This window comes from Puma concolor, chromosome D2 (genome assembly GCF_028749965.1).
Source record: "Puma concolor isolate L17-30 chromosome D2, mPumCon1.1.hap2, whole genome shotgun sequence".
Taxonomy (NCBI): domain Eukaryota; kingdom Metazoa; phylum Chordata; class Mammalia; order Carnivora; family Felidae; genus Puma; species Puma concolor.
The window spans coordinates 40,062,489-40,080,989 of NC_141677.1; the positions used below are offsets into that span (position 1 = coordinate 40,062,489).

The 18,501-nt window shown below is 56.5% G+C and overlaps 1 protein-coding gene across 5 annotated transcripts in view; it reads left to right on the forward strand.

Annotated features, from left to right (window-relative positions):
- The window catches only part of ZMIZ1 (zinc finger MIZ-type containing 1), a 231,956-nt gene that overhangs the window by 105,695 nt on the left and 107,760 nt on the right, over positions 1–18,501 (forward strand). For all 5 annotated transcript variants that reach the window (XM_086680113.1, XM_086680109.1, XM_086680112.1 and 2 more), the window contains one exon: positions 18,271–18,379. In XM_086680113.1, the coding sequence (XP_086536239.1) occupies positions 18,320–18,379 (60 nt within the window). In that variant the 5' untranslated portion in view covers positions 18,271–18,319. The remainder of the gene's footprint in view (positions 1–18,270; positions 18,380–18,501) is intronic.

Genomic DNA, 18,501 nt, shown 5'->3' on the forward strand with positions numbered 1-18,501 from the left:
AGGAGACTAGAGCAGAGTCCGGAGTAGGTCTGCCTCGCCTTCAGCTGCCCACCTCCCGCCGGGTGGCAGCTCCCCCATGCCCTGCCCCCACCCGTCCTCCCGCCCATGGGCAGCAGAACTGACTGGGCTGTCACAGGCCTCCACGAGGCCCCAAGTAGCGGGTCCCGTGGTCCAGTGCTGTGTGCCGCAGCCACAGTGCCGGCTGCCGGGAAGGCTCTGCAAGGCGAGACTGGAGGAAGAGAGCACGTGTCCCTTTGCTGCTCAGCCATCAACAGCGCCCCTTCAAGCTGGGCTTGGAGGGATAGCGTGAGCCAGGCCCGGAGTATGGCAGCCCCGGTTCGGGGTGTACAGAAGCTGGAAGCATCTCCTGGCGGTTCACACGCCAGTGGGGTGACCCCAACCGGACCCAACCTGGGCCCCCCGTTATCCACTCTGGAGGGAAACGGAGTGAGTGCCTGTGTGCCAGGAACAGGGCCCAGGGACCTCCAATGGGCTTTGAAGAGTTGAGGGAACACGATGGGGTGGTTCCCAGCACAGGCTCTGGAATCAGGCTGCCTGTGTTGGGGTCTGAGTCAGCCTTGCTTCAGATGAGACAAACCTAAAGCATATCGCATAGAACAATGAGGGGAGCAATCCACGTTCGATAGATGTCTGCTCAGGTCCCCCTTCTTGGTTCTGCAGGTGCTAACGGGCCCTACTTCTCACCGTCTGACCAGTGACTGCGGTGTGACATGTGATGGGGCCACCGGGGGTGGGGTGTGAGGGCGTGGGATAGCTAACCTGTGCCCCCTGGGGCTTCCTACGGGCCAGCATTTCTGATGAGCAGGACTGGGCCACCAGGTCAGCGGCCACTCCCTGGGCTGAGCCGGCCAGCTCTCCTGGACCCATTTCGTGAGTGAGCCAAGGCTGGGGGGAGCCCTGCCTGTTCTTGGGAATTCACGGCATGTCTGCCTGTCACAAGTACCTCGATAGGGAAGATTTGTGGGTGAGATTTGCAATTCTGTTTTCTCTGAGGGTTATAAATCAGCTGCGTGCACACCCTGGCTGCAGCGTGGGCCTGAGGCCACACACACGCGCACTCACACACACGGGCGGAAATGCGGTCCGGGTCCCGCCTGCCGTTCCCCGGGGTGGGAGAAGGCACTCTCCAGGGAGCTGAGCTCTAGGAAGGGAAAAACCCAGGTCTCTAACTGCTGCCCGGCCTTATAGGCTCCCAGAACCAACCAGAATAAAGGGGTCGAGGCTGGGAGACAGGATGCCCCAGTGGTTGGAGAAGCCGCACATTATATGAGTTATTAGTGTAAGCGCGAGTCTGCCTGGCTGGGACCAAACCTTGGCCTTATGCCTTTCTAGCCATGTTGCTTACAGAGCTTCAGGCCTCAGTTTGCACATCAATGAAATGGAGCCAATTATAGCACGTACTTCAAGGGATGGCTGAGGAATAAAATAAGTTAACATGTGTAGAATGATTTAAACATCACAAGCATGTGGTACTGGTTCCGGAAGGCTTGGCTTTTCTTCCTCCTCATCATTAGTTAAGAGATATCTGTAGGGGTGCCCGGGTGGCTCAGTCAGTTAAGCGTCTGACTATCGATCTCAGCTCACGTCTTGATCCTATGGTTGTGAGTTTGAGCCCCGCGTCAAGCCCCATGTTGAGCCCCGCACTGAGCATGAAGCCTACTTAAAAATAAGAATAAAGAGAGAGGGATATCTGTGTTTTGGCGTCAGACTAGGGCTTGAATCCCAGTTCTGCTTCTTGCTAGCTGTGAAGTTCGGCATGCTACTGAGTACCCAGTCCCTCATCTATAAAAGGGGTTATTACTACCTACTTCGCGGGGCTGACTGGGCATAAGGGAGATGGAACTTATAAAGGACACGCTATCGGGCCCTCGGGGAACATCTACCGCTGGTTCGGAGCAGGTGGCTCTGCTCCTAGGCCTGTCTTCCTGGGGAACGTTTAGAGGCAGAGGGAGGCTCTGGGGAGGGGAGTAGAGGGGTGAGTTTCGGAACTTCTGTGTCCCTTCAGCCACCAGGGGAGTAAATCTCCAGCCAGAGTCACTCTCCTTCGCTGCCTGGCACCGGGATTGGCAGGTGTGGCTCACAAGCCTGCCTCTCACTGGGTGGCCTTGGACAGGTCACTTGACCCCTGAGTTCCCTCCAGCGAGGAATAACTGTGCCTGCCTCACCAGGCAAGTAGTGGACGAATTAAATGAAATGATGTGTGTGGTGCTCTTAGCCCAGCGCTGGGCGGCCAGATAAGTGCTCTGGGATGCCATGGCAGGACCTCTCTCTGCCTCCTTTCCTTTCCCCCGCCTGCCCCCAGCTCCCTCCCACACCCAGCCCACAGACGGCGGCGTCTTCCCAGGCCAGATGTTTAAATATGCCTCCCTGGGGGGCGCCTGGGTGGCGCAGTCGGTTAAGCGTCCGACTTCAGCCAGGTCACGATCTCGCGGTCCGTGAGTTCGAGCCCCGCGTCAGGCTCTGGGCTGATGGCTCAGAGCCTGGAGCCTGTTTCCGATTCTGTGTCTCCCTCTCTCTCTGCCCCTCCCCCGTTCATGCTCTGTCTCTCTCTGTCCCAAAAATAAATAAAAAACATTGAAAAAAAAAAAATTAAAAAAAAAAAATATGCCTCCCTGGGAAGATGGGCCCTAAAATCCACGAATTGCTTGTGGAGCCACTCTAGCGACCCAAGATGGAGGAGGGAGACGAGCTCAGAAATTTGGACCTGCTCTCTTCTGATACAGTTCCCCGGTGCCAGCCACCCCCCGCTGCAAAGTGTGCTGGACGGGAGGCTCGGCCTTGCTGGGCCATCGGCCGCCCACCCTAGAGCCTTCACTGCGCCCTCAGGGTCCTTGGGTGCCCTCAGACTCAGGCTCATTTCCAAGTTGTTTCTGGCACTTTTTACCTGCTCCGTCGTAAAGCCCTGGAAAGTGGTGATCTGAGGATGAGTGGCTCCTTGCACGACTGTGGGGGGGGGGGGGTGGTGGGGGGAGAGACGGGGACTGGTGCCCACATTTTTGCAGCGCCGACATTTTTGCACCTCTCCCACCCAGCTCACGGCCCAGGCAGGCAGGATGCTGAGGCCTCGGCCATGGATAATTGCTGGGAGCATCCCAGGCCAAGCCTTGGTCTCCCGGCAGAACTTTGGAGGCTGGACTTCTCTGTTGCCAGGGAAACCAATGTGTTCCCTGGAAAGGAAACCACAGTGCTTTGGCTGTTAAGACACCCCCCTCCCCCCTCCCCCCTCCCCAAAACGAGTTCCCTCCAAAACCGATTCCCCCGAAACTGTTGAGTCGGCAGCATGCCGCCTCCTCCCTGAGCCTCTGAAATTATAGAAAATGAAATCTGCCCCTGACCTTGTGCTTTTCACCTCTTTTTTAAACATTCCACTGTAGCACAAGGACATGTTTTGTTTTTTCTTATTTATCTTCCTCCCATGCCAGCTGGGGCTCTCAGTCCTTCTCTCCTCTTGTTGACTGGAGCCAGAAGGGGAAGGACTTCCACATTTTTTTTGCGTTCAGCTGTCAGCAGAAATAAAACAAGCAGGTTTATATTTGGAAAGCAGAGGGTCTCAGCCACCAGATCGCTATGTCCGGGGTAGGTCATAGCCTTCGTGTCCCCTCGCGGCTTGAAATTTGATCTGCAGATTTGCAGGGGAGGGGTGGGGGGGGGGGGGATTGGAATGGGCCTGGCTTTCCTCACATTGACTTTTAAATGCCATTGGAGGGTCAAGGGTGATTCCTCAGTGGCTGACAACTCGGGGCCCAGGCAGAGATGGTTCTTCGAAAAGAACCCCCAGGGGCACCTGGGTGGCTCAGTTGGTTGAGAGGCTGACTTCAGCTCAGGTCGTGGTCTCACAGTTCATGAGTTCGAGCCCCGCATTGGGTTCTCTGCTGGCAGTGCAGAGCCTGCTTCAGATCCCCCCCCCCCCCCCCCCCCGCTCTCTCTCAAAGATGAAAAACTGAAAACATTAGACAAGAATCCCCTAGGAAGACCTGAAGCGGTCAGGTAGGGGCAGGGTCTGAGGTGCCCACATTTCCTTCCCATCCGTCTTGCCACCGTGTGCCTGGAGGCGGGGAGCTCTCACTCGACTGCACAGGCGAGGCACCTGGGTCTCAGAGGGTCCTGAGATTGTCTAAGGAGTGGAGTCAGGGCTCACAGCCAGGCCCCAGTGACCCCACGCATCATTTTATTACGAGACAAAGCAAAACAGGAAAAGAGGGAAAGAGAAATGTGGCCAGCGTTCACTTTCAAGAGCCCTGAATGCTCTTGAAGGGAACGGATGTAAAGGGACCTTGGTCCAAATCCCAGACATCCCCCTTGCCCCTCTTGGGCCTGGGTCTCGCCCCCCCCCCCCCCCCCCCCCCCCCCCCCCCCGCCCCGCACCTCCACCCCAACAACTGCCTGGGACCTCCTCCCAAGGCCCCTCCCAGGTCTGCCTCAGGGTCAGTGCTATCAGGGCCACTTTGTTTTGATGATCTGAGCCATTAATTTTCCATCTGGAAGTGACTCTCTGTTCCATAAGTAATTTTAAGCAAATTCTGTTCCTGTCCTTGCGCTTCCGAGGCGGGGAACAAACAGGAGCCCGCTGGCTTTTCCACCTTCCTCAGCAGAGGACTGTTTGTGAGGCAGCTTGTGCTCCAGGCTATGTGCCTTTGGAGCCCTGGGCAGTGAGGGTGCAGGTGATGCCGTCCGCGAGAACAGCGTCAAGGGGCCCGAGACCCAGCCCCAGCTCAGGCAGGTGGGGCCCGAGGAGACACTGAGGCCGTCTCCAGTCCCCTGTGGTCCCATGCTGGATTTTCAACAGGTCTTTCTTGGTGACTCCTGAAACCCTCTGTCAGATCTTGCTATTAGCATGAGGCTCTAAGAGTGTAGAGTAAACTAATGAATTACAGCATGATTACACAGCACATAATTAACTTTGTAATTAATATGCAACTGCCACTTAAGCTAAAACACTGCTTATAGAGACGTACGGCAATAGTAAATCACAGGTCAGAAATAGCACTTTGGAATTTTCAAAAGAATGAGCGTAAGCAGGGAATCACTTAAGGCAGCAGGGCGAGTTAATTAAAAAGCAGATGAATTGTGAGCATCCTACTTCATTTCAGTACCTTCTACCTTAAGAAAGACCCTGAGGCCACCCTTCCCGACTGACTGGCCAGGCCTGGTCCGAAAGGGACTGGGCATGGGGCGCCTGGGTGGCTCAGTCAGTTAAGTGTCCGACTTGGGCTCAGATCATGATATCACAGTTCGTGGGTTCGAGCCCCATGTCGGGCTCTGTGCTGACAGCTCAGAGCCTGGAGCCTGCTTCGGATTCTGTGTCTCCCTCTCTCTCTGACCCTCCCCCGTTCATGCTCTGTCTCTCTCTGTCTCAAAAATAAATAAATGTAATAAAAAAAGGGGGGGGGGGACTGGGATGCGGTTGTATTTCCAAAATAAAAACAGGCCTTCCTTGCCCCATCCTAGCAACCCCCACGGCTTAGCCCTCTACCAGTCACGCTGGCCCTGCGGGGGCCAAGCCCCCTGGTCCTTGGGACCTGGCTCCACCCTTCCTCCTCCAGAAAGCTTGTGGGGATGCCCCCAGCCCAGCCCTGAGCCTTCCGTAGTTGGGCCTCCATGGTGGGTGCTGACAGCAGGTGGGTTGGGGAAGCTCGTCTGCCTTCACCTGGATTCTGGGTTTCTAGAATATAGGGATGCCATCTCACTTTTTTTTTTTAAATCCTTTCTCCCCCCAGCCTCCTGCCAGAGCATTAAAGCAAGAAAGTGCCTGGGTGCCTGGGTGGTTCAGTCAGATAAGCATCAGGTCATGATCCACCCAGGTCATGATCTCATGTTTGTGAGTTCGAGCCCCGCGTTCAAGCTGTGCTGACAGCTCAGAGCCGGGAGCCTGCTTTGGATTCTGTCTCCCTCTCCCACTGCCCCTCCCCTCCTCATGCTCTGTCTCTGTCTCTGTCTCTGTCTCTCTCTCTCTCTCTCTATCTATCTCAAAATTAAATAAACATAGAAAAAAAAGCAAGAAAATGCCTTAGGAACCACCTCACCCAGCCTCCATTTCACCAAGACAGTCCAAGGGCTGAGTCCTTATGGTCACAGGGTGACGTAGGCCTCAGCCTGGCCGGAACCCCTCCCCTGTATCTGTTCTAGCCCTGCATCAGGCTGGCGAGGCCTTTGAAAATAGTCAGACCCAGGTTCCCATCCCAGCAACCCCACTGCCTTGCTGTGTGACCTTAAGTAAGTTGTATAACCTCTCTGGACCTCAGTTTGCTTATCTGTAAGATCTGAGCAATGATGCCCAACTCCTTGGGTCAGTGTGAGGACTAAGTGAGCTTACCTGTGAAAGGGCCAGGGGCATGGTGAGTGCTCCCTAAATGCCGAGTGCCCTCGGCCACCCTCTGAGGTTTAGGGGTGCTTGGAGAAGTATGTGACATCTCAATCAGCCCCATCCGTCGAGGGCTGAGAAAACAGGCCCAGAGAAGCCAACCGTGTGTCCACAGCACTGCAGGTGTGCTGGCATACGGTTGGGACCCCCCCCTGCCCCCCCGCCCCAGGCCAGGAGCCCACTGAGGACGGACACCTCTTGTGCACATGTCCCACTCTGGGCTGGGCACAGCCAGTGCAGGCTAGCACAGAGCAGCACCCTGGGGGATGGCTGAACTCAAGGCCTCTTGAAGGGCACCTGGGGCTGGGCCATCTGCAAAGCCCCAGGATGGTGCAGAGGGAGCCTGGCTTAGGGGATGGATGGCTGGGCTTTGAAGCTTGACAGATGTGGGTTGGAATCCCAGCTCTGCCATTTTGTAATCTTGGGTGAGATCCTTCCTCGTTTCCTATCTTAGTTTTCCCATCTATAGGTGGTGCTAATCACTCCTATCTTTGGTTATATTATTATAAAGATAATTCGCATAAAACGCCAAACGTGCTACCTGACACACTGTAGATACTTAATGATACCTGTTTTGTTCTCATTATTATTCACAGCTATGAACAGAGGTTTCCCAGCGGGCTCCCCTCCCCCACAGCCTCAGGGAGTTCTCTGAACTCTGGCCTTCTGGGCCACCTCGGCCTGTGCCCTACCTTTGCAGGTCTTGGCTTGGGTGGGGCGGAGAAGGAACCGGCCTCTGCCTCAGGCAGCTCATGTGACCTTCCAACTCTGGCCTTTGCCCCGGCCTGTGCCAATCTCCTGACCTGGGCCAGCCTTGCTGGGGGCTGGGAGCTGAGCGGGAGCTGGTTGAGTGTATCATGATAACCAGTGGCTTCTGGAAACTGGCCGCGATACTGGATTCAGAATCCAGGGCCCTAGGCTTCAGGGATGGAGGGCTTCATATCTTGACACTGATGCCTGTGGCTTCTCTTTCCACAGACACTTGAGTTTCTGGTTCCCCTTCCTCAGCCTACCAGCCCGCCCAGCCTCCCCTGTGTCCTCCTCCTCTGGGTTCTCTCCCTGCTGTCTGGGCCTCCACCCTACAGCCACTCCCCTTAGGTCGGAATTTCTCAAGGCCAGTTCCCGGGAAACTAGTTCTATGGGATTTTAAAATGGGTTTAGTGAAAAAAAGTGGTTTGCAATCTAGTAACTTGGGGAGAAGTCAAGTTCTGCGAGGCCCCCGTGTACAAGAGTGCTTTCGTGATCCGCCGAGGAGGGTAGAATACACAGCTTTTCTCCAGCTAATGAGACCAGAGCATCCTTTGTTTAGGGAGGATCTCAAGGGCCCTATTTCTGAGGAACAGGCCCCAAGCCACCTCCTCCCGGGTGGGCAGGGCACCGCCCTCTTTTTGCCAGAACTGGCAGTGTTTCCCCTCTGCTCTCCCTGCCTCCATCACCTAACGCTGACTAGCTGGACAGACTCCACGTGGGCATCCAGACTGCTGCCCAGGAGGAACAGAGCCCAGCGCACGTGCTGTCAAGTACTAACCTGATCCGCCTTCCTTCTGGAACTTTCCACCACTGGCCTTTGCCACTAGGACAGATCCCTTCAGCTCCTCGACCTGACGTTCTGATCAGTGGGCAAGGGGATGCCTCAGCCACCCATGTCCTCAGACACCCAGCCTCGAGCCCAGGGCATGGTTCTCAGGGTTGCCTGTGTGAGAGCAAGCCCCGCCCCTACCCCATCCAGAGCACAGCCCCTTCTGTTGTTGCAGAAACTGAATTTCTTTTTTTTTTTTAATATTTATTTATTTTTGAGAGAGAGAGACACAGAGCGTAAGTGGGGGGCGGGGGGGGGGGTTGGTGGCAGAGAGAGAGGGAGACCCAGAATCCGAAGCAGGCTCCAGGCTCCGAGCTGTCAGCACTGAGCCTGACGGGGGCTCAAACCCACGAACTCCAAGATCATGACCCGGAGCCAAAGTCAGTCGCTCAACTGACTGAGCCACCCGGGTGCCTCAGAAACTGAATTTCTGCCTAAAAGTTTGCTGCAGCTAGATTGAAAACTAGATATTTTGAGTAAGTTTTGAAAATAGGTTTAAAAAAAAAAGGTTGAAGATCTTTAGTATCTAGGGTTGTGGTGTGTGTCCCCCCCTCCCACCCCCACCCCCACCCCCACCCCCACCCCCAGCAAGTCCCGGCTCCTCTCTGGCCCCGGTTTCCTCCTGCCTGTGATGGAGACGATAAAGCCTACCTGGGCCTGGTACAGACCCAGCGCTCATGGGCTCAGGCTGTGCTGAGTGCTTCCCGTTCACTAGCTCGGTGAACACAGCAGCCTATGAAAATGGGCACTGTTATCACCGCTCTCGTTTTACCGACGGGGAGCCTGAGGCACCCGGAGGGCAGTATTTTGCCCCAGGTCACAGAAGCCAGCGAGTGGCAGAGCCAGAATTTGGACCCAGGCCGCCCGGTCACCTTGACCGCTAAGCTGTGCTGCCCGTGTAAGACGAGGTACAACAGGGCCAGGTGAGGTTCTGACGTCCGCGCTGAGTACTCCGTGGAGTGCCTTTGCACGGTTAGAGCGCCGGTCAGCATGCGGCTTCGGACCACCTAGGGGGACTTTTGTCTCTTAGCAGACAGCCAGGAAACAAGTTTGCGGGTTGCCTGTGGGATGCCCGCTTTGTGCCTGGAGGGTTCCAGGGATGAGGCCCCTGCTCCCCCGCCTGGGATGCGGGTGGCGCAGTCCCTGAGCGGCCTCCGAGCAGAAACGCCCTGAGTACAGATGAGGCGACGGGCACCACACCCGGCCGACTCACCCCCTGCTCTACGGGCCTTTGGGAGAAAGGGGGCACTTGTGGGGTCAGGTGCGCCGGCCTCAGCCCAGCCGGGATGCTGAAAATCTCTGCACGGAAACCACAGGTGCTGGCCAGCGGGAGCGGAGCCCCTGCTTCCCGGGCAGGCCCCTGTTTGAGCCTTCTGCATCCACAGGCCTGGCCCCGGCTCTCTGCAGGGAGTGTCTACATGTGGTGAGGGGCAGAAAGAGTCGAGTTCAGGGCATCTAGGGCTCCTGAGGCCTGGGTAGGAGCCCTGACCCCACCTCTGACCCAGACTGGGCCTTCAAGGCTCTGCTCCACCGCCTCCCCTACCCCTGCCCTGGGCCTCAGTTTCCTCATCTGTAAATGTTAGGATAGGCCTGAGCAGATGCCCAGATCCCTTCTAGATCTAAGACATGAGGACCGTTTTGTTTATTTTTCTGTTTGTTTATTTTTGAGAGAGAGAGAGAGAGAGAGAGAATGATCAGAGGAGGGGCAGAGAGAGACGGAGAACCCCAAGCAGGCTCTGCGCAGTCAGCCCAGAGCCCAATGCGGGGCTTGAACTCACGGTCCTAAGTGGTCCTAAGTGGCTCATCTGGTTCTATCTGGCTCTGCCTTGGCCGTGCCCGTCTGGAGCTCAGGCAGAATATGCCAGGCAGGTAGCTTTGGAGCCTTGAGGAGCTGGGGGGAGAGAGGGCAGTGGAGAACACCTCTGTGTCTTCTAGAGCCAGAGCTCTAAGAACATCTGCATGGTATTCACAACCTTCTAGAAGGCTCCAGCTGGTGATCTGGGGGTCCTGGCGCCATCTCCAGCTTCATCCCGCCCCCTGTCCTCCAGGGGCCCTCAGAGAACCGTTCCCATGCCTCTCTCTTCTCTACCCGATGGCACCTGAGCCTTTGCATTTGCAGACAAGAGCCTCAAGACAGAGCCAGGTCAAGGCCACTGCATGAGCACCACTGTCCCGGGGAAAGTCTGCGGCCCGGGCCTGGCACCAGGCAGCAACGTGCATGACTGTCTCTGCACTGTCCTCGGCTCTCCACGGCAGACAGTCACCTGTCTGCCCTGGCAGTCGGGGCCAGGGAAGGAAGTGTCTAGTTGAGGAAGGCCTGCCACGTTCCCCTGGAGAGCATGATGCGGTAAAACACCCGGGATTTGTATTCAGACCAGGGTTCGAGTCCCGGCACTTCTCAGTAGCATGACCTGGAGCAAGCCATTGGACCTCTCTGAGCCTCGGTTCCTTCATCTGTAGGACAGTGCGGACAATCGGAACACCACAGTGGGTGTGGAATTCCGAGGCATAAGGTGGGGCAAGAAGAGAATTGAATGGCACATACAGATTCAATACTTGTTTAGAGGCTCTTTGTTTTAGGAAACATAAAAGCAGAGGCAGCGTGGCCTTGGGGATGAGAGAAAACCCAGTGACCTTGTCCAGGATTGAATCTGGTCCTCCTTTGCCTGTTGGGTAGAGAAGCTGTCAAAAGTTCACTATGAGGTCATGGATTTGGAGTGTGATGGGGGGCAGGGGGGGTGGCAGGAGGGTTTGGGCGTCATCACATGCTCCGGAGGGATGAGGCACACCCAAATGCAGCTGGGATTCCCAGCACGGTGCGGGTTGGGACAGGGGGCTGGCACTTTGGTCAGGGCAGTGTTGACACATGTTCTCCCAAGTGAGTTGTCCCTCCCTCTGGATTAACCTTTGGGTTCCAGAACAGGCTGTCCCTCAGGAAGCCCCTACTCTGGCACGCCGAGGGTACATCGTGTTGTCCCATTAACCACCACTGACCATGGGTGTTCCTGTAGACACGGGGGGACGGGGTGCGGTGCTAGGAGATTGGGTCATGGAGAGAAGTGGGTCCACCCTTCCAGGAGCCTCGAGTGCCGAGCCAAAGCACCTGCCCTGTGTGGCCAGGAGGCCGGAGCTTTGTCAAGCCTTGGCGAGGGGGCACTCCCTGAGCTGAGGAGGGCCGACTGGATTTGGAGGAGCTGTGGTCCAAATCAGAACTTCCCTTTCCAGAACACTGTCCCCTTTCTCAGCTCCTCAGCCCAGCGGGGCGGAGGGGGCCACGCCTTTCTGTTGGACAGCTGAGAAGCCAGGCTCGAGGAGATAACGGGGCCTCCCACAACCTCACAGCCAGGAAGGTCTGGCTCTCAGGTCCCCCCTCCCCCTACCCGGGGGGCCTCACCCTGTGCAGGGGCCTGCTCCAGCTGCCTGGCCAAGAATGGGAAGCAGCTGGTCCCGGTCAGCTGCCTGGGGCTGCCTCTTCCCTCCCTCTCCCTTTCCCATCTCCTGTCCCTCTGCCCTTCCCCGACTTCCCCGGGCTGGGGCACAAAGTCAGTCTCCTCTGACCGCCTCTGCTTCACCACTCCTCTCTTCCCCTACCAGCAAGCAGTGTGCCTAGTGCATGCTGCAAGGAGTGGAGGGGACACCCGCTGTGTGACCACAGGCAGTTCCTGCACCTCTCTGAGCCTCTACTCCTTCGCCGCCTCGAAGATGAGGAGGGTGTCAGATTCCATCAGTGCTTCCCTAACCCGAGTCACTTTCATCCCACGTATGCTATGTTTAAAGCGTTTCTCTAATCCACGCACGTTGCCGTTGCTTCCCGATGTAACCTTATCCGAAATAATAATACCCACAGACTCAGCAGTGATCATCGTCCTAGTCCAAACACGTCCCTGCAAAGATGGCAGACCACTGGAGATCCTCCTTGTTCCACCAGGGGTCCGCCACTCTTCGGGAAGCGTGGCCCGGGTTCATGGAGCCTCTCCTGGTGCAGAATCCCTCTGATGAGGGCTGGGTCTTGGGGTTTTCAGCTCGTGCTACTCTGGGTCACGTATATGCCAGCAATGGCCATCCATCCGTCTAATGAGCATTGCTGAGCACCTGCTGGGTACCAGGCCCCGGGCTGGGGTCTGGGAATCTGTAACCGGAAAACATCCCAGCTGATGGGGCAGACGGATACAAAGACATTCCACTGGTCTGGTCTGGTCCCACCAAGATGGTGCGTGACAGGTACACCGGGGGCATACGAATGGAAGTGAGTAGCTATACTGGTAGGAGACAACAAAGACGGTGACTTGATAGATGAAGGGGACCAGGAATTCTGGGCTGAGGGACAGAGGCAAAGACGTGGAGGTGTGATCTTCAGAGCACAGTCCAGGGTACAGGGGGAGGACACAGATGTGGCTGAAGTAGTGAGGAGGACCTAGACTGACACGCACGTGCGAGGTTGGCGAGTCCCTGCTGAAGCCAGGATCCGTGACACCTGCTCCTCTTGGAGTCTCGAGAGCTGGTGAAGGAGCTGGCTGGGATGGGTCCCCTAGCCCCGCCCCCCCCCCAGGCTCTCCCTCCAGGCTGTCCCAAACTCGCTGGCCTTGGCGATGTCTGGGAACACAGCCTCTGCTCTGCAGGCTGTAGGTATAGCTCCCCCCCCCCAACCCTCGTCCCTGCTGCCAGCACCGCTCGCCCCAGGGGATCTGAGCTGCAGATGTGCATGGTGATTGAATCATTTCTGCACACCACTGCTCACACAGCTCCCCTGGGGACCCCGCCACTTGCCTGTGCAAGCTGTCAGGAGATGTGTGTGCTCAAGTGCATCTGCGCTAGCACTTGAGTGTGTGTGTGTGTGTGTGTGTGTGCACGTGCGCGCGCGCGCCTACACCTGAGTGTGCAAAAAGGGTGCATATGTATGCGAGCGCGCACACACGTCCGCAAATGCACCTCCCCTGGGTGCCTGTGAGTCAAGGGTACCAGTTGACTTGTTTGGCCGCAAAAGTGAAAAATAAAACATCCCGATGTCAGCGTGGCCGATGTTGGCCCACCACCCTCCGGAGCTGCCTCCAGGGCCTCAGCACCCCACATTTCCACGGGGCAGCGAAGAGCACCCCACTCCCTGTTTCCAGGGACGAAAGGGCCAAGGGCCATGATGTTTTCAGGGAGCCAGCCAGATGGGCTCCAGTCCCACTCTGCCCTTGTCTCCCTCTGCGCCCCCTCTCCCGCCCCCCCACCCCACCGCCGTCCTGCCACACGAGGGCCTCCTGCGTCTCTCGGCCCCCTACTTCCAATCAGCCCTCTGTGCTAGGCACCAACCGAGGGGAAACGGGGCCAGCGCCGTGCTAGGTGGTGAGGAGTGGCATAGAAGCCTGGCCCTCCAAGACTTACCTGGGAGTCAGAAGACCACACCGGCTCACGTGTCACCGGCAGAGAACATATCCGCCGTGTTAAGCCAGGCTGAGCACAGGGTGCAAGGAAGAGCGGGTGGCCGAGGGGGCAGCGTCCCCGGGAACAGGGGCTCTCCCTCCCGGGATTCCTGGGGCTGCCCTGGGACGAGCTTACGTAGTTGTTAACGTCGAACATTCTACACTTGTTGAGATAGAGTTTCCCAGCTAGCTGGAGCTCCTGACACAGAAATCCTAAAATGTTCAGGTGGGAGGGGCCCTGAAAGGCTGGCTACCCTTTGTTTTACAGGTAAGAAAACGGAGGCCTGGAGAAAGGAGGCAGAGCAGGGTCCCCCCTCCCACCGAGACCCCTCCCCAAGCTGACTCGTTTTGCAACTCCTACAGGCACGTGGCTGTTCAGACCAGGAGGGAGAGGGCTCGGGGCCAGAGGGGGTTGGGGGCTTCACTGCTTGAGCCCACTGCTCGTTCAGAGATAGGCAGGTGGCCGGGGACGGGCTGGGGCTGTGGATGCACCCGGGGCCAGTACACGCCAGGGATCTCTAGTTGGGAGGGAGCCCGGCCACCGAGGGCACTGGAGCTGCAGCCACGGAGGATTTGTAGCTACTTGTAAAGGCTTAAAGGAGCCCAAGCTCTGAGGAGGGAGGCTGCAGCCCAGCGGAGCAACACTCCCACGGCGGAGGGCGACCTCTGCTGGCCACTGAGCACATGGCCACTGCCCCCGCGCTGCCCTGTTTGCAGGCAACTCCTTGCGGGGGGGGGGGGGGGGGGGGGGGGGGGGGGTGGCGGCTAGCGAGTGGATGAGTTTGGACAGATTGGGTAGAAAAAGAGGACATCTCTTTGGGCCCAGACACAGCTTGAGTGGGGACTTCCAGGAGGCTCTGACTCCAGTCTTGGAGGAGTGGGAAAAAAACCGCATTAACGGATAGAAAGAGTGTTTGACTCTCAGCCCAACCCCTTCCTGGCTGTGTGACCCTGGTCATGTTGCTTCCCCTCTCTGAGCCTTTTAGGATTAAGTAAATTACCAATGCACAGGGTCAGGCCTGGTGCCTAAACATGGCAGGTCCAGGACAAATGGAGGATTCCAGACTGCTCCTCAATGAGCTGCCTGTCATAACTCCTTCGCCTCTCCACACCCAAGACTCTTAGCCTTCCACGCCTTCATCCTTTTTCTGTGGGGGCTGGAGCTGCCAGCCCCATCCATTCCTGGGGTCAATAACCCCAATTGTCCATTGATCTCCAATGTCACCTCACCTGTGAGCGTCTCCTTCACCAGCTGGACGTTCTGTTCTATAGATTAAGACACATAGGACATGCAGTTGTCCCCATGATCTTCGCTATCTCTCCTGCTGCCTGCCACCCACCCTGAGTCTCACCAGTGTTCCAGGCCAGGACCGGGGGACACTCAGCAAGGAGAAAAGCCTCTGGGCCCCAAGGTGGCTGCCTAGGTGGGTCTGGGCTCCTGATGCCTGCTTAGAGCTTCCCTGGCTGGGCTGAGTGCCCCTCAGTTTCCAGGAACAACATATCGGTCATTCAATAACCATTTAGCAAGGCCCCACTAGGTCCCTGACCCTACATAAAATACTGTGTGCATCCTGGGAAAAGTCTACCTAGAGACAGAGTCTTGTGAGGCCACCTAATCCCCACTCACCATCCTGCTCTACAAAAGGGGAATCCAAGACCTAGAAAGCCAGAGAAGTCTGCTCGAAACCGCCCCCCCCCCATTTGGGGGCACTTGGGTGCTCACTGCGGAGGAAGAGGGCCCTAAAGAGAGAGCCCCACGGTGCGGGTTTCTAGCCCTCTGGGCACTTAGCTTCACCAACAGCGCCCCCTGCTGGCCGACTGGGCACCATGGCTGGTCCCTGGCCCCAGGAGCCCTCTGGGAGTGAGCGCTGGCTGGGGCTCTGTAGGAGTCAACTCAGAAGGAGAAACTCAGCCCCTGCCTGGGGAACCGACGGGAGTAGCGAGGGGAGCAACACTTCTCCCATGACACACACCTGCCACACCGCAGCAGTCTCCAGGGGGGACCCCCAGCCCCTCCCTACTGGTTGCACCAAAGTTTAGGTTCTAACGGGAAAGCCAGGATGCTGGAGCTGGCTGCCACTACTAAAACTTCTGAGCCTCAGTTTCCTCACTTAGAAGGAGCTCAACAAATAGTCGCCTAGTGGGTAAGACAGAGTGACTACTGACTTGACCAAGAGTGCCATGAACATAAAAGAATTATCTTAATCTCTCCGTGGCCGATAGATCTAGCAAGAAGACCCGGCACAGTACAGACAGATACTGAAAAGCATTGACTGGGTGAGTTGGAAGCGTGCCTGGATGGGTACGTGTAGACCGAAGGTGTTGGGATGGATGCGTGGGTAAGTGGATGGATAGACAGATGGGCGGACAGGCATGTAGACGGACAACGATGTATAGAGAAGTTGGCTATCTGGGACTATAAATGCGTGATAGGTGGGGTGGATGGAAGGATGTTGGTGGGCGAGGGTAGAAAAAATGAATGTTGGGCGCTACCCCTACATTTACCTTTTTGTGGGAGAGTTCCAAGGCAGAGTGACCCCAGAAAGCATGCATCAGAAGTACAAATGCCCCAAGGACCCACACACTCCACTCCTAAGAGTATGTTCTCTAGATTAATTCACATGTGGGCGATGTGACCAATACAAAAGGTGACCCTGCAACACTGTTTGCAATAATGAATCTGGAGACGGCTTCAGGCCTCATCACTCGGTCTGCAGTGTGAGCCTTCTGAGCAGAAGGGCCTCGTTTGGGGCCTCAGGCCTTCGAGCAGTGCCTGGCAGGGGTGGACATTCAGAATTTAGTTGGATAAATTTCAGAATTTCGTTGGATTCATTAGTACCTTGGAATACGGTGCAGCCATTAAAAAATGAAAAGGCTCTTTATGTCTTGATGTGGAATAAACTTTGAAATATTATCAAGAGGGAAAAAGCAAGGTCCCAAGTAGTGTGTGTAGAACGTTATCGTTTTATGTGTTTCTTCAGGGGTGGCAGGGGACAGTACCCATAGTTCTTTGCTTCTCTAAGATGAGACCCTCAGGAGACTGGTGACACTGGTCCTCCCAGGAAGGCCATCTGGGGGCTGGGGACAGGGTCAGCACTTCACTGGATACCCTCGTGGGCTTTGATTTTTTGAACCACGCAAATGAGTTGCCTTTTCAAGTACAAATGGAGCGGTAAGAAGTGCTTTGAAGGAACTGTGTAGCAAAGAGCTCCTTGGAAGACAACCAGGCCTTTCTTCCCAAGACTGGGCCTGGACACGCCATGCTGGTCGTTCGCTCAAGCCCAGGGTGCTCGTGCTGGGGGCAGAGAGCCAGGACATGGAAGCAGACAGGCACAGACAGACACAGTCCAGTCTCCTGCTAGCCATGGGGACTTGGCAGATCTCAGACCTCAGTTTCCTCATCTGTAAAAGGAGGATAATTCTAGTCTTACAGAGTGGGCACGAAGAGTAAAGGAGAGAATGCAGGGGCCCAGCATACCCAAGTGCCTGGTAAATGGGACCTTTGGTGACACAGCAGGAGATGAGGGGCCTTCTGGGAGGGCAGTGTCACAGGATAGCAGAGGAAACCAAGGGCCATGGGCCTCTGTTCAGCACTCTGTGTCTGAACCATGTGTCTGCAATCTGAAATGCCCGCTGGGTTACCGAAAGCAAACCAGAAGCCATGGGCCGACTTCTGCTTTGCCCCAGGGACCTGGACCCCTGAACAGTGGGTAGACTCTCTTCTCTCTCTCCAGTTCATTCGTTTGTTCTTTCTTTCTTTCTTTCTTTCTTTCTTTCTTTCTTTCTTTCTTTCTTTCTTTTTCTTTCTTTTCTTTTCTTTTTTCTTTTCTTTTCTTTCTTTTCTTTCTTTCTTTCTCATTCTCTCTTTCTTTCTTTCTTTTCTTTCTTTCTTTCTCTTTCTCTCTCTCTCTTTCTCTCTCTCTTTCTTTCTTTCTTTCTTTCTCTTTCTTTCTCTTTCTTTCTCTGTCTCTGTCTCTCTCTCTCCATCTCTGCCTTTGCCATTGTGCCCCCCCCCCAGTGGCCTGAGGACCCCAGGGCCTTTCTGAAGGTGACAGGGTTGCCTTCATGTACTCAGCTTCCCCACCCGGAAGGAAGTCACACTCCTGTTAAAGTTCCCAAGGCCCACAGCCATTCAGGAAGTGAGCCCGGTGACCATGACATTCATGTACCCTGCCCACTGAGCCGTGAGCTGATAGTCGGAGCCCTAGTTCCTGGTATGGGCTCTGACACTGGCCACCTGTGCCACCATGGGTGACTCCCTTCCCCCTCTGAGCCTCAGTTTCCTTGTCTTGAAGAGAGGGGTGGTGCTAATTCCCGCCCTTCTCCTTTCCCAGGAAGGCAAAGGGGGAAATGGAATTGTGGTCCGTAGTGTGGAGAACTCTGAAGCATGGGGGGTTGCGGGGGGGATCCTGGTGCCACAACAGGACGCCACACACGCAGTGAGGGTCACGTGGGAAGACCCCTGCGCGTGTGCACGCACACACAGAGCCACGTCACGTAGGCTGAGCCCTGAACTGGGAATCGGAAGGTGGGGTCGCCGTCCCCACCACCCCCTAACACGCATGCGCGTGTGGTAACGTGTGTGCCGAATGTGCAGTTCACGTCGTGTCCCACGTGGCCGTGCCTGCGCAGTGCTCACGTGAGTCATCCCCAGAGATCACCCAGGAGCAACTCCTGCTCCCAGCCCAGGTGGGCTTCCCCGGGGGCTGGGCAGCTGTGGCCGAAGTTCCTCCCTCCGGTGCAGGGCCGGCTGGGACAGAGGCTGCCACAGCTCAGAAAGGGCCCTGGAACCTGCCGGGAGCCACTGGGGCCGGCACGTCCGCGTTGCGGCTGGAGAGCGGCCGTGAGGCTGTCGGGCCCGGCACGACCCCAGTGACACCCGCTCTCCTCTGTCTTCACAGGCTGGACAACGTTCATGGCTCTCGGGTAGAACCCAGTGAAACGGCCAGAATGAATTCTATGGACAGGCACATCCAACAGACCAATGACCGACTACAGTGCATCAAGCAGGTGGGTGTGCGGCCTGGGCTCACTCCTCCTCCCCTGCCCAGCATGGCCCAGCTGGCGAGGGCAGGGCCGCCAAGGCAACAGAGCAAGAGAGGTGCTGGCCTGCCCTACGTAGCCGGGCCTCG